The sequence below is a fragment of the Mastigoproctus giganteus genome, chromosome 6 (genome assembly GCF_048544385.1).
Source record: "Mastigoproctus giganteus isolate SK-2022 chromosome 6, ASM4854438v1, whole genome shotgun sequence".
Classification (NCBI taxonomy): Eukaryota; Metazoa; Arthropoda; class Arachnida; order Uropygi; family Thelyphonidae; genus Mastigoproctus; species Mastigoproctus giganteus.
Window position 1 is genome coordinate 44481035 of NC_143580.1, and position 12427 is coordinate 44493461.

Consider the following 12427-nt stretch of genomic DNA (forward strand, 5'->3'; position numbering starts at 1 on the left):
ATGCTGCAAATTTCAGTTTTAAAAATGATTCAAGGAATCATTTACAGATATATATGGGAGAATGTTAGTGACACTATTCATAAAAGTGCCCATGTGAGATGCACCTGGTTCTGATAATAGTCATCATAAATCGTGATTTACACATTATAAAGTTCTGCTGGCTTTCATTGTAGAAGTAATGCATGCAGAACCCACTACACGCATTACTTCTACAAAATCATAGGATAAGAGTTTAGTTGTTCTATGTGAATCACTTGCAGAGAAAAATGTGAGACAGATAAACTGTTTTGGTGGTTCTTATTGCAATAACTGCAATAAGAAGTTTGTGGGTAGGATACCAACTACCAGCAGATCAGCTGGATATGGGAATGCCTCCCTCTGTGGTGGAAAATGGCATTCATATTGAAATGGCTGTAGCACACTGAAATATCTATCAACACATATTTCTGGCTAATATTCTATGACTACATTGCTGAAGAATCTACTAAAAGTTCTTTTTTTACACATTACATACCATGAAATGTAGAAAGTTCTGCACATGGTGTAGAACTTTCTACATTTCATTTTGTTATGCCTATTTTAATACTTAATTTTAAGAGACAATATGGGAAAAAAGATAAACTGCAGCCATTATCAACCCACTACAGGATGGAAGCCTCCTCATCAATTCATGCTGAGGGAAATGGACCAAAATCTGCCACACTGGTCCAGTGTGGGTTGGCAGATCGACCGTATTTAGCAGTCAGGGGCTTGATTCCCGGTCTATTCAAGGAACATGTACTACTGCACTTCCGCTCTTGACCACTCGGCTATGGAGGCCAGTATGTTACTTTCATTTTTTTCCAAATATACAGAATAATAATTATGCTGGTATATTAGACAATAGTGAAACTGTTGTTTAATAATTTGGAACTGTAACTGGCATTGTCTTCTCATACATTCACAAAGTAACAATAGCTGCATTTGTTGTAACAGGAAATATGGCACTAATCTCTAAATTGTAAAATGCAAAATTTAAAAGTATAAAACATTGTTAATTATACTTACCTTGCTCTAACACTAAATATAACTGCTGTAGATACTTGTTTTTTGATGTTGTTACATTTGTCCATTGTGGGATTTTTTTTTTTTTTTTTTGCATAAAGAAAAGCATGATTTCTGTTGCTAAAGTACACATTGTGAGAAGAAACTGGTTACCACCAAATCTGGAAACAATGACACAAGTGGTCTTATGTGTGGAGTTACATTCAGTATATTTAGTAATGGTTAAAGAACTATTATATTTTGCTGGGCAATTGTTACAAAATAAGAATGCTGTAATGGGAATACCTGCATGGTTATGCAAGAAAAGTGTAATATTAATTAAAGACTTGATTTTTGTGAGTTTAAAAGAGTTTATTTTTATAACTGGTATGCAATTCTTTACTGTATTTAAACTTGATATTATTCAAGTTATTGCAAATGTAAAATTTGATTTTCACTGGGTTGATTTCTGTTACATGTCAAGTATAAATACAATAATCATTTCAGATGTTGTTAGCAATTTTTTAATGCAAATGGACTGTTTAAACAAGTTTTAGATGAAATTTATTAAGGCCACTGACAAGTGAAAACGAAGCTCCTTGTTAAGCCTCAATCACCAGATCTTGACCATCCTGCAAAATAACATGTCTTTTGCAAGAATTTAAGGAATCAACAGGGTTTGAGGTCATTAGCATTAGCATTAGTAGAGGCATTTGATGCAAGAAAGCAAGCTTATGCAGCATCAGCCAAAAAAAAAAAAAAAAAACCCACTTCCACTTCACCCCTCTGTTCGTTCAAAATACCTGTCCAGCTGAGCCTTAAACTTATTTAGGCTATCAACTTCCACGACAAGGGATGGAAGTCTGTTCCACCTACCAACCACCCGCTGGCTAAAGGCAAATTTCCGCACATCTATCCTACATCTGTCTTTCCTCAATTTGAATTTATGCCCTCTCAGGTGATTATTCTGAGCAAGAGGAAGAATCCCATCAGCATTCAGCATGCTCAAACCATTCAAGGCTTTGTACACCTCTATCAGATCACCTCACTGGTGCCTAGTTTCCAGACACTGTAATTCGCAAAACTTAAGCCTTTCTTCGTAAGAGCACCCCTTTGTCCCATTCACCAATCTTGTTGCCCTTCTCTGTACTCATTCCAGCAGCTCTACATCCTTCTTGAAATGAGGCCTCCAGGCCTGTATACAGTACTCTAGGTGTGGCCTGACCATTGCCTTATACAAGGGAATAATCACCTCCTTATCCCTGCTAGAAAAATTCCTATATATCATTGACAATACACCATGAGCTACTCTTGCAGCCCGTCTGCACTGCTCAGAGAACTTCATATCTGCCTGCACAACCACCCCCAGGTCCCTTTAATTCTCTACCACTGTCAGTGTAGTACCACAGAGTTGATACGTTGCTCTGGGGTTGCTGTTTCCCATATGTAGTACTTTACATTTGTCAATGTTAAACTTCATTTGCCACCTCGAAGCCCATCTGCTCAACCTTTCCAAATCCTGTTGCAGCAGCATAGTGTCAGTAGTGTTCTTGACAACCCTGCCAACCTTCGTATCGTCTGCAAACTTGGACATTAAGCCTGATATACCATCATCAATATCATTTATAAATACAGAAAACAATAAAGGACCCAATACTGAACCCTGAGGGACTCCACTAATAACATTAGTCCACGATGAGCAGTGTCCATTGATTACCACTCTCTGTCTTCTCCCCCTCAACCACCCCTTTATCCATAGCAGCAATTTGCCTCCAATGCCACACTGCTCCAATTTGTGCAGCAGTCTTCCATGTGCAACAGTATCAAAAGCCTTTCTAAGATCCAAGTATATAATATCAAAGTTATTCCCTGCATCCAGTTCTTTTGTGACTGCATCATAGTATCCAATCAAATTGGTCAGGCAAGACTTCCCCTTAACAAAACCATGCTGTGTCCTAGCTATAACTGAAGTCTTGTCTAGATGATCCTGCAGTGCTTCTTTAACCAGTGTCTCCATTAATTTTCCGGGAACAGAAGTTAAACTCACAGGTCTATAATTACTTGTGTCAGCCTTTGATCCTCCTTTGTGAATTGGGGTCACATTTGCACATCTCCAGTCCATGGGTACCTCCCCTGAGTCCAAGGAAGCTCTCATAATTATGGCTAAGGGTTTGCTTATTTCCTTTTTTGCCTCCTTTAATATAACCGGATAGATTCCACTCACCCCCAGGTGCCTTTCTTGTGTTTATCTTCAACAATTTCTCCTCCACTTTGCTCTCGGTTATTACAAGATTCTCTAGCTTACTGCTAGAGTTGAATACACCTCTGGCATTCCCCTCGCTGAATAACTCCTCATGTGTGAATGTCGATGCAAAATATTCATTTAGTTTGTTAGCTACCTGAGCAGGGTCATCAACAGTTGACCCATCGATATCAAGTGGACCAATCTGATTCATCCCCTTCCTTCTAGAGTTTACATAAGTAAAGAACTCTTTGCTGTTTTTCTTCGCATCCCTTGCCAAGGATCTCTCGTAATCTGCCTTCGCCTGCCTAACCTCCTTTGTAACTTGGTTACAGATCAACTTGTATCTATCATAGGCGTCTGTGTCACGTGTTAATTTGTATGTATCCCATGCATTTTTCTTCTCTGCCATATGCCTCATTAGTTCATCTGACATCCATTTTGGCCTAAACCTTGAACAATATTTCTTAGTTGGTATGTAAAGCCTAGTAGCTTCCAAGATAAGTTCTTTGAATGCTTCCCATTTTGAATTTGCTGTTGGCAATATCATCAGTTGATCCCACTGTATAGAATCATTATGAAAGCACTACATATATATCTCCCAACACTTTCAAATTGTTTTAATGGGAGGGTGCTGGCGCATAATCCAAACACCAACAACTGAAATCAACAGTTTTGCCTTGCATGGTGCATGAATATTGTAATAGATCCACAGAGTAGCGGAAATCGGTTCTATGAAGTGCCGAATATTGCTAGAGTCTATTCTGATCACTGGGCAGTGTAGGTGTAGAGGATGCCTGGAGAATCTGCTGAAAGAATGCACTCTGCCAACAATGAAGTGCAGTGGAGGCGAGATTACAGTATAGGGCTGTTTCTCATAGCATGTCCTGGGACATTTGGTGGTTGTGTGGAAAACCATGAATACTGATTCATAACTTAATGTTTGGGCAATTTCGTGTTCTCTATGATGTGGTAGTTCTTTGGCACAGACTCATGTTTGTTTCAAGAGGATAATGCCCCATGCATACTGCTGGTGATATTTGAGAATGGTTCATGGGCATGTATGTACAAAAAGTTGGAATAGTTGGTGTAGAGCCCGAATTTTAACCCTATGGGATGAAATGGAACAATGACAAATGCAAAGTACTGCATATGGGTAGCTTAATTTTGATTGATTGATTTATGAGTTCTTGGTGCAAGAGCTACTGTGGCTAAAATGTGCCATATGGGTAGCAGTAACCCTAGAGAAATGTACCAACTATGTGGTGTTACACTCAGGGTAGTGGAGAATGAAAGAGACCTTGGGGTAATTGTGCAGTCAGATATGAAGTTTTCTAATCAGTGCAGACAGGCCGCCAGAGTAAGTCATGGGGTCTTGTCAATGATATACAGGAATTTTGCAAGCAGGGATAAGGAGGTGATTATCTCCTTGTATAAGGCAATGGTCAGGCCATACCTTGAGTACTGTGTACAGGTCTGGAAGCCTCATTTTAGGAAGGATGTAGAGTTGCTAGAATGAGTACAGAGAAGGGCAACAAGACTGGTGAAGGGAACAAAAGGGTGCTCTTATGAAGAAAGGCTTAAGTTCTGCAAATTGCAGCTTCTGGAGACTAGGCACCTGTGAGGTGATCTGATTGAGGTGTATATAGCCTTGAATGGATTGAGCAGGCTTAATGCTGATGGGATTCTTCCTCTTGCTCAGATTACAAACCTGAGGGGGCAACCTGAGGAAAGACAGTTGTAGAATAGATGTGCGGGTTTGCCTTTAGCCAGCGCATAGTTGATTGCTGGAACAAACTTCCATCTGTTGTTGTGGAAGTTGATAGCTTAAATAAATTCAAGGCAGAATTAGACACACGTTTGGAATGAATGGATCAGTGAAATGGGAAGGGTTGTTTTTTTTTGGCTGATACTGTATAAGCTTGCTTTCTTGCCTCATGTGGCTCTACTAATGCTAATGCTAATACTGGGTGAGGCCAGACAATACCTGTTACAGACTATTATTTGTGGTGGAAACTGTAACCAGGAGGATGCAGTACATCATAATAGAATCAACCAAAGGGGATCAACACTATATTGAAATGAGTGGCAGTGATGTCAGTGTGAAACCAATGTTTGTCTGGGCACACTTTATTTACAAAATCTAAACAAATGCAGTATTAATTTAATTTCATTAGAGCTGGCAAAGAGGCATCATGATCCATCTATATTAACCACACTTTTGCAGGGTTAATATGGATTAATCTGCTTAACGTGTTAGAGGCTAAGAAAAATAAATTAACTTCATTATGAACATTATTACTTATCTATTCTTATGAAACATCAGATAAACAAGTGATAATGCCAGCCAGAAACACAAATTGCTTATGCATAAAATAGATAATTCTCTTTAACAAATATTAAAGTACCTTAATAATGAAAACAGGGTGAAAGCATTTTTAAACATACCTTCAACCCACGAATATACACTGGGTTAAGTGTAGAAAGTCCTAGTCGTAGTGGTATAAACAATACCATGGGTTTCCAGTTTGCCTTTCGATATTCACTTCCAGAACATTTACTACCATCTGGATTTTTCTGTGTAGAGTTAACTGGTAAAGAGGAAGATCCACAGAGAGAGCACTTCACTGACTTAAATGGAGCCATACAAGTCTTACAAGTAGAACTTGAGTGAGTGCACAATTTTCCTTTAAAAAAAAAAAAAAAAGAAGAAGCATTTTAGTATTAGTGGTGGCAAATGATGCAAAAAAGCAAGTTATACAGCATCAGCCAAGAAGACACATGTGCCAAATTACTGTAACACAGAAGTGGTGGCACAAGACCTGGCAGGTGCATATCAAAAAAAAAAAAAAAAAAAAAAAGGGGGGGGGGGGGGAAGAAAGAAAAAGTGTTTGCATTAGGCTTTAAAGATTAAAAATCTGAAATTATTTCTAGCCTTAAATATAGTCAAAATTTTACTGCAGTAGTTACTGAATTTTTTTCTTACAATTTTTGCTGAGTAATTTAAATGTGAGTACCTGTTAAGTACCAGACACTATACCTAATTCTGTTTTTTCATTTGTGTAAATGTTACTGTGGGAACTGCCAGGCACCAACTTTGCTATGAAATTTCGAATTGTGTTTGTTTAAAGTTCAAGATTATTGCCTTTTTACTCCCATGAGTTATGTAAACATCTACTACCACACAGAAGTTTTTTTTTTTTTTTCCTTATGAAACTCCCACACACATGAAAGATATTACAACCCATAGTACTTAGTACTGTATGGGTTGAAGGTTGAGAAGATACTTGACGTTAGACTTGAATTTCTATGGATTGTTTCAGGAAATACATTTTTGAAGTTGGTTCTGTAAGCAGAACCATCTTCAAAAAACTTTTTTATTGTGCAACTTTTTGAAGTTGGACAGTAAAAGGATGCTGACTGGTTGCAGCACATGTTCAGACTAGTTTGGGGCAGGGGGCGATTATAGAAGCCAATTAGATGAACAGTGCCCATGGCAGTGTTCATCTAATTGGCATCCATGGCATCTACAGAAAATGTCTATAGAGAGTGGAGAGAATTTATAAGAGATGGGTCATTAATTTACCTAATTGCACTCTTTTAAATGGAGTTTAGAAACTTGAGAGAGGTTATGGGGGCACCGTTCCTGTAACTGGGACCAATATTCCATGGTAGGGTGGATTTGAGATTTGTACAGAGTGAGCAGCTGTTTAGAAGAAAAGTAATACCGAGAGCAAAAGAAAAAACCCAGTTTTTTAGATGAATGGGAAGCAATATAATTGTTTTTGAAAGATTTCTTATTGTTTTCACACAGGAAATATGCAGATATAAAGCATCACATTTCCTCAAGATGAATGCTATCCTGTGGGGAGCAAGACAAGTACATATATTTTGTGCACAGTGAAGTGCACCAAATTTGATATAAAATTTTGACAAAAATTTGAAAATGGAAGTATAGAACAGTATCTAATATGTGCACATATTTTAAAAATTTTTTTTTATCCTATACTTAGCTTGTACCCTAAGGATAGGATACAAAATACTACACCAACCAACAATAGTAATATCAAAAAATACTTTATTTCTGTCCCATATGTTGAACAGTGGCACAAACAGCTTAACAGATTCTTTAAAGATACCGAATTTAAAATTGTGGCCAGGCCAATATGGAAATTACACACTACTATACTGAACAATCACTTGGTTCTTTCCGCATTCGCAACACAAATTAATGACCTGGTATACAACATTTCTTGTGGTGATTGCGACTCATCTTACCAAGGTTCACCGCATTTTTCTCTGAATATTCGTGTAAATCAAAATGAAGCCTCAGTTTGTGCTTCTCGTTCGGCAGCCTTTCATGCCATTAATGAAAAACATACTTTTTTATTTAACGAGGCCAAAATACTTAATGTACAAAGTAATTATAAGCGACTATTAATTGCAGAACCGTAGAAATTAAATTACATGAGAATTCTGTTAATGTTCGTCGGCCATATTTGGTCTCCGATGCGTGGACCTTTATGCGCATGCATGAAGACAAGTAATCACTATTTAAGTTTCGTGTTCAACCCTATTCGGTAATTTTCATTCCTGTGATCACGACATATGGTCAAAAAGCATTGTCAGCTTCAGGAAGGAAAATCGTTTTGAATATTTTTGTTAGATTCTTTTTAATATTTTTAATTGCATTAAACTGATTTTTAATTGTGTTAAATTGATTTTTAATTATTTGTTACTCTAATGTAAGTTTTTCGAATTTTTCGTTTTAATTTCTGGAGAGTATCATACAGAAGTGTTCTACGTATTATATTGAGGTAAACTCCTCTTATTATTTTACAAAATAATAAAAGGTCAAATAAAGCATAAATTTAAATATAAAGGCCTGGTAAAGGTAGCATTTTGTTATAATTTCAGTGCATAAATTCTGGCAAAATTAATAAAAACTAGTGAAAAATCAAAATTTCTTTAGTGATTTTTGAAGAAACTCATGATGAAATCAAACAGAAGTTATTTCTGAAATCAGCATTAGAAAATGATTAAGAAACACCCTTTTCTGAGAAAATATCAGTAAATTTTTTTTTAAATGTAGAGTAGTGTAATTTCTCAATAAAGTTGATTTCAGGAGGGGTATATATACCATCAGCCACTGTACAATAGAGTATAAGGGACAACAATTCCAGAACTGAAGCCTAATTTCTATAATAAATAATTTTCACATATCATCTCCAGTATTTCTCAACTGTTGATTTTTGTACAAATTTCTTACAAGTTGGTTATCATTACCTTTCTCTATTTCTGTACTGGGGCTTTCAGAAAATTTGTTAAATATCCATATAAAAAGTTTCCAGAAAAGGTTGACTAAAAGAGAAAAGGCAGAGTCTTTTAACACTGGTGAAGAAGCATGTTTATTGACATTCATCAAACTCATGACCGGATTGTGCATTGATAATTATCAAATTCTGTAGTGTATGCCTCATTCTTGCTCCTAACAGAAAGCAACAGCTACTCTGTAATTCAAATTATATGTGGTATAAACTTTAAAAAAAAAAGGTTTTTTTTTTTAAAACTCTCTCTCTCTCTTTAATTATATCACACATACACAGGAGGATGTGGAGAAATTTACAAGTCTAATTTTTGTTATTAAATGCAGTTAACACCCTTGGTCTTTTATCAGCTACAATTTAAATGCTCTCATATTATATGGCATGAGTTTGGTTGATATCAGCAAACCAACTGCTTCCAGAATGGTATAGCAAAGATTTTTTTTCTACCTCAGTAAATTGCTGCTAAACTTTCACAGCACTGCACCACATTATGTTACAGAACATGGCTATATTGAATATGGCCTCAGTGCAAAATTTGGCTCATTATGCTACTATCATCTGGCAGAAAACAGCACTAATAGGGAAAACAATCTAGCACTAAATGCAAATAATCTGATTTAGCAATACTGGAAATTTTTTAGATGAATTTTCAGACATGAAAATCCAAGTAATATTTAGGTTTTGGACCTTGCATTCAATTTTTAATGTAAATATTGTTAAAAGTGAAAATTGTATGTATTTTAGTAACTATCTTCCATTTTGCTCTGTGTCACACAATAATAATGAAAATGGTTTCCAGAAACTTAACAGCTTCACAAACTTATCTCAAGTGGTACACATGATCCAGGCACTTTCAGTTAGAAAACTCTTATGTACTGTATTAACCCCCCCCCACACACACACCTTTAACTGCATATTTTTCCCCATTTCATAATTTTATTTCCTCCATTTCTGAGAAGAAAGAAAAAGAAAAAATATTTTGTGGGGCTTTCCTATTCATCCCAATATGCAAATTTTCCAGAAGTAAACCACCATATATGTAGTTAGCTAATCATGGGACTATTATCTGTTCTTTATATCTGTAAGTAATAATTAAATGAAATCATACTTTCTAAAAAGCTAAACTTGAAGCTCAGACCTAGCTCATGATCTTGAAGCCATTTTATTCCTAAATGTATGTACACAGTGCAGCTAAAAAATAATGAGACAGAATTCAAAAGAATTTAAAAAAATGAGCATCAAGCTAGGAGAGAGCACTAAAGAAGCACAGGAGTGTGACCTTGGCGGTCTTGCCCACCAAAACCAGTTGGCCTTAAGTTGCTTTTCTATATGGACATTCCTTGTGTGTTGTGTCTACCATCACCATCAGAGACCAAAGAATGGAACAATGGATCAATGTCAATTTTTTCGTAAAGCTGCAGGAAAGTCCCACTGAAACACAAAATGTTACAAACAGCTTATGGATGAGGCACTGTTGGCAGATGACCCTCAAGTGGATAACTGAAAATAACCTGCAGCCCTGAACTGGTAGACAAAGTGCACAATTTACCGATGAAAATGATAGCAAGTTAATGTGAATAAGGAATTTATAATATCCATAATTACCATAGACTTGGGAAAAAGAAAAATTTGTGCAAAATATGTTCCACACTGTTTTTTTGATGAGGAAAAACTTGGATGAATGGATGTTTGCAAAGATTTTGTACAAACAGCTGATAGTGAATCTCATTTCCTAAACAGCATTATTACCGGGGATAAGTTAAAAGTTGAACTGAGACTGAAAGGATGTCGATTTAACAGTGTTTATGACATAGAAAAGAATGTGACAAGCAGAACTAAATACTATTACAACAGAGAGTTTTCCAAGTCTTTCCAAAGTTTTCTAAGGCCATGATGCACCAAGTCCATCTCTGCTTTCAGTTCCAGTTGATAGCACTAACTGTATTATCAGTATATGTGACTGAAAGACAAGTGATGCTTGAAAATGAACCTTGCAGCCAATCCCACAATGTAATCTATACAATTGTTGGTATTAAATTACACAGTTAAAGAAATAGAATTTAAACATTTTTTAAAAGAATAATTTTATTACTGCTATAAAAATTGTTGAAACAGCAAAAATTTTTCTGTTCCTTGGTATAGATTGTGTTACTGATACCAGTAGTTCTTTTCTTTAACTCAAGTCTAGTCTCAAATACTCGTAATGCTACAGTTTTACCTGCACATTTCCTATCTAAACATTATAGAGATAACATATCATGAAAAAAAAACTGTATGTCATGAGTTTGGTTGCATATAAAAAATTCAAGAAAAATTTAAGTGTCTTTTTACAAAACACACTTGAATTTTTTTTCACATTTTGCATCAAGAGCAAGAAAACAGGAAAATTAATATAACTAGCTCATAGTAAGTGTTATTTAATTCCTTCAATTATTCATCTTAATAACCAAAAGAAGTGAGACATTAATCAATATTCTAAGTTGTGTATCACATTAATTTAATATTTTAGTACAATCAAAATTAAAATCTTAATCAGTCTCCTCTATTAAAGTCAGTTACCCAACTTACTGATATCGTCAATTATGACACAGTTATCTAAAGCAACGTGGACCACTACTGAACTCCAATCATCAAATACAGCAAGTTTCCTGAAAATATGAAAGTTACTTATTAGATATCAAATATTTCTCAATTTCAAATGCAATTAAAAGAAATAAAATTTGAAACATACTCTAAAAGAACAATTACTATTGCTAAAGCAGCAATAGTAATTGTTCAATTACTATTGCTGCTTTAGCAGTATCTCAATTATCCAGTGAGAGGATGCCGTGCTATATGAATTTATTGATTTATTGTTCTTTTACATTAGTGTGACTCAGTACCTGGCAGCAGAGGCATCACCAATCATTATAATAACAATAATGCCTTATCTGGCATAACCTGAATTTTATTATTATTTTTTTTTTATTTCTGAAAAAAGTTTGGTGTTTTGAATTCTGTTTCTTGTATTCCAATGCTCAACCTTTTAATAATGTATTTTTTTATTTTTTAATGAAAAATTTAAAAAGAGAATGGCTGGTGTAAATAACAGGAACTAACAGGTGTAAATGTTTATTTACACTTGTTATTTCCAATCATTTTCAATGAAACAATGAAATTCTGCAAATAATATTATAAACAAAATATAAACACAAAACTACGAGTCACTTCCATTTTAAAGTTTATAAACCTGTTAAGCATGTATAACTTCAAAATTATGCAAGTATTAATGTTTTCTTAAATAAATAAATAATAAGTGAGATAAAAAAAAAACATTTTACATAAATAATAATAATAAACAAGACAAGAAACCATTTGATATAATAATTAAACATAAACATAAAATGAAGAGAGATCTAATTTTATAGTAATAACAATAGTAATAATAATGAACTGTCAAATTAACTTCTGTAAAATATAACATACAGGCTTATTAGATGTCAAATATTTCTTAATTTCAAATGCAATTAAAAGAAATAAAATTTGACACATTCTACAAGAACAATTACTATTTGCTAAAGTAGCAGCATTTTAATTATTCAGTGAGAAGAAGCCATGCTAAAAGCAATAGCAATAGACTGGATGAATCATCTCTGACAGTATACATACATCTGCATTCTCATGTGTATTTATAATATGTGAAGCTTCCAGTGGTTTCATCTGTGCTGCAGTGTTGGAAGTTTTAAAATTGACTACTATGACTTTACTGTGTTGATGAAGAGTGCATTTTATGAACATGAAAAGGTCACCAGAAAAAAAAAAAAAAAATTTATTTATTTATTTTTTTAAAACCTTA

At 34.9% G+C, this 12427-nt stretch overlaps 1 protein-coding gene across 1 annotated transcript in view; it reads right to left on the reverse strand.

Moving 5' to 3' along the window:
• The window catches only part of LOC150084213 (cysteine protease ATG4B-like), a 131067-nt gene that overhangs the window by 28186 nt on the left and 90454 nt on the right, over window positions 1-12427 (reverse strand). The window contains exons 7-8 of the mRNA XM_090375102.1: window positions 11161-11240; window positions 5714-5952 (exon numbers count right to left, since the gene is read on the reverse strand). Of these exons, the coding sequence (XP_090231228.1) occupies window positions 5714-5952; window positions 11161-11240 (319 nt within the window). The remainder of the gene's footprint in view (window positions 1-5713; window positions 5953-11160; window positions 11241-12427) is intronic.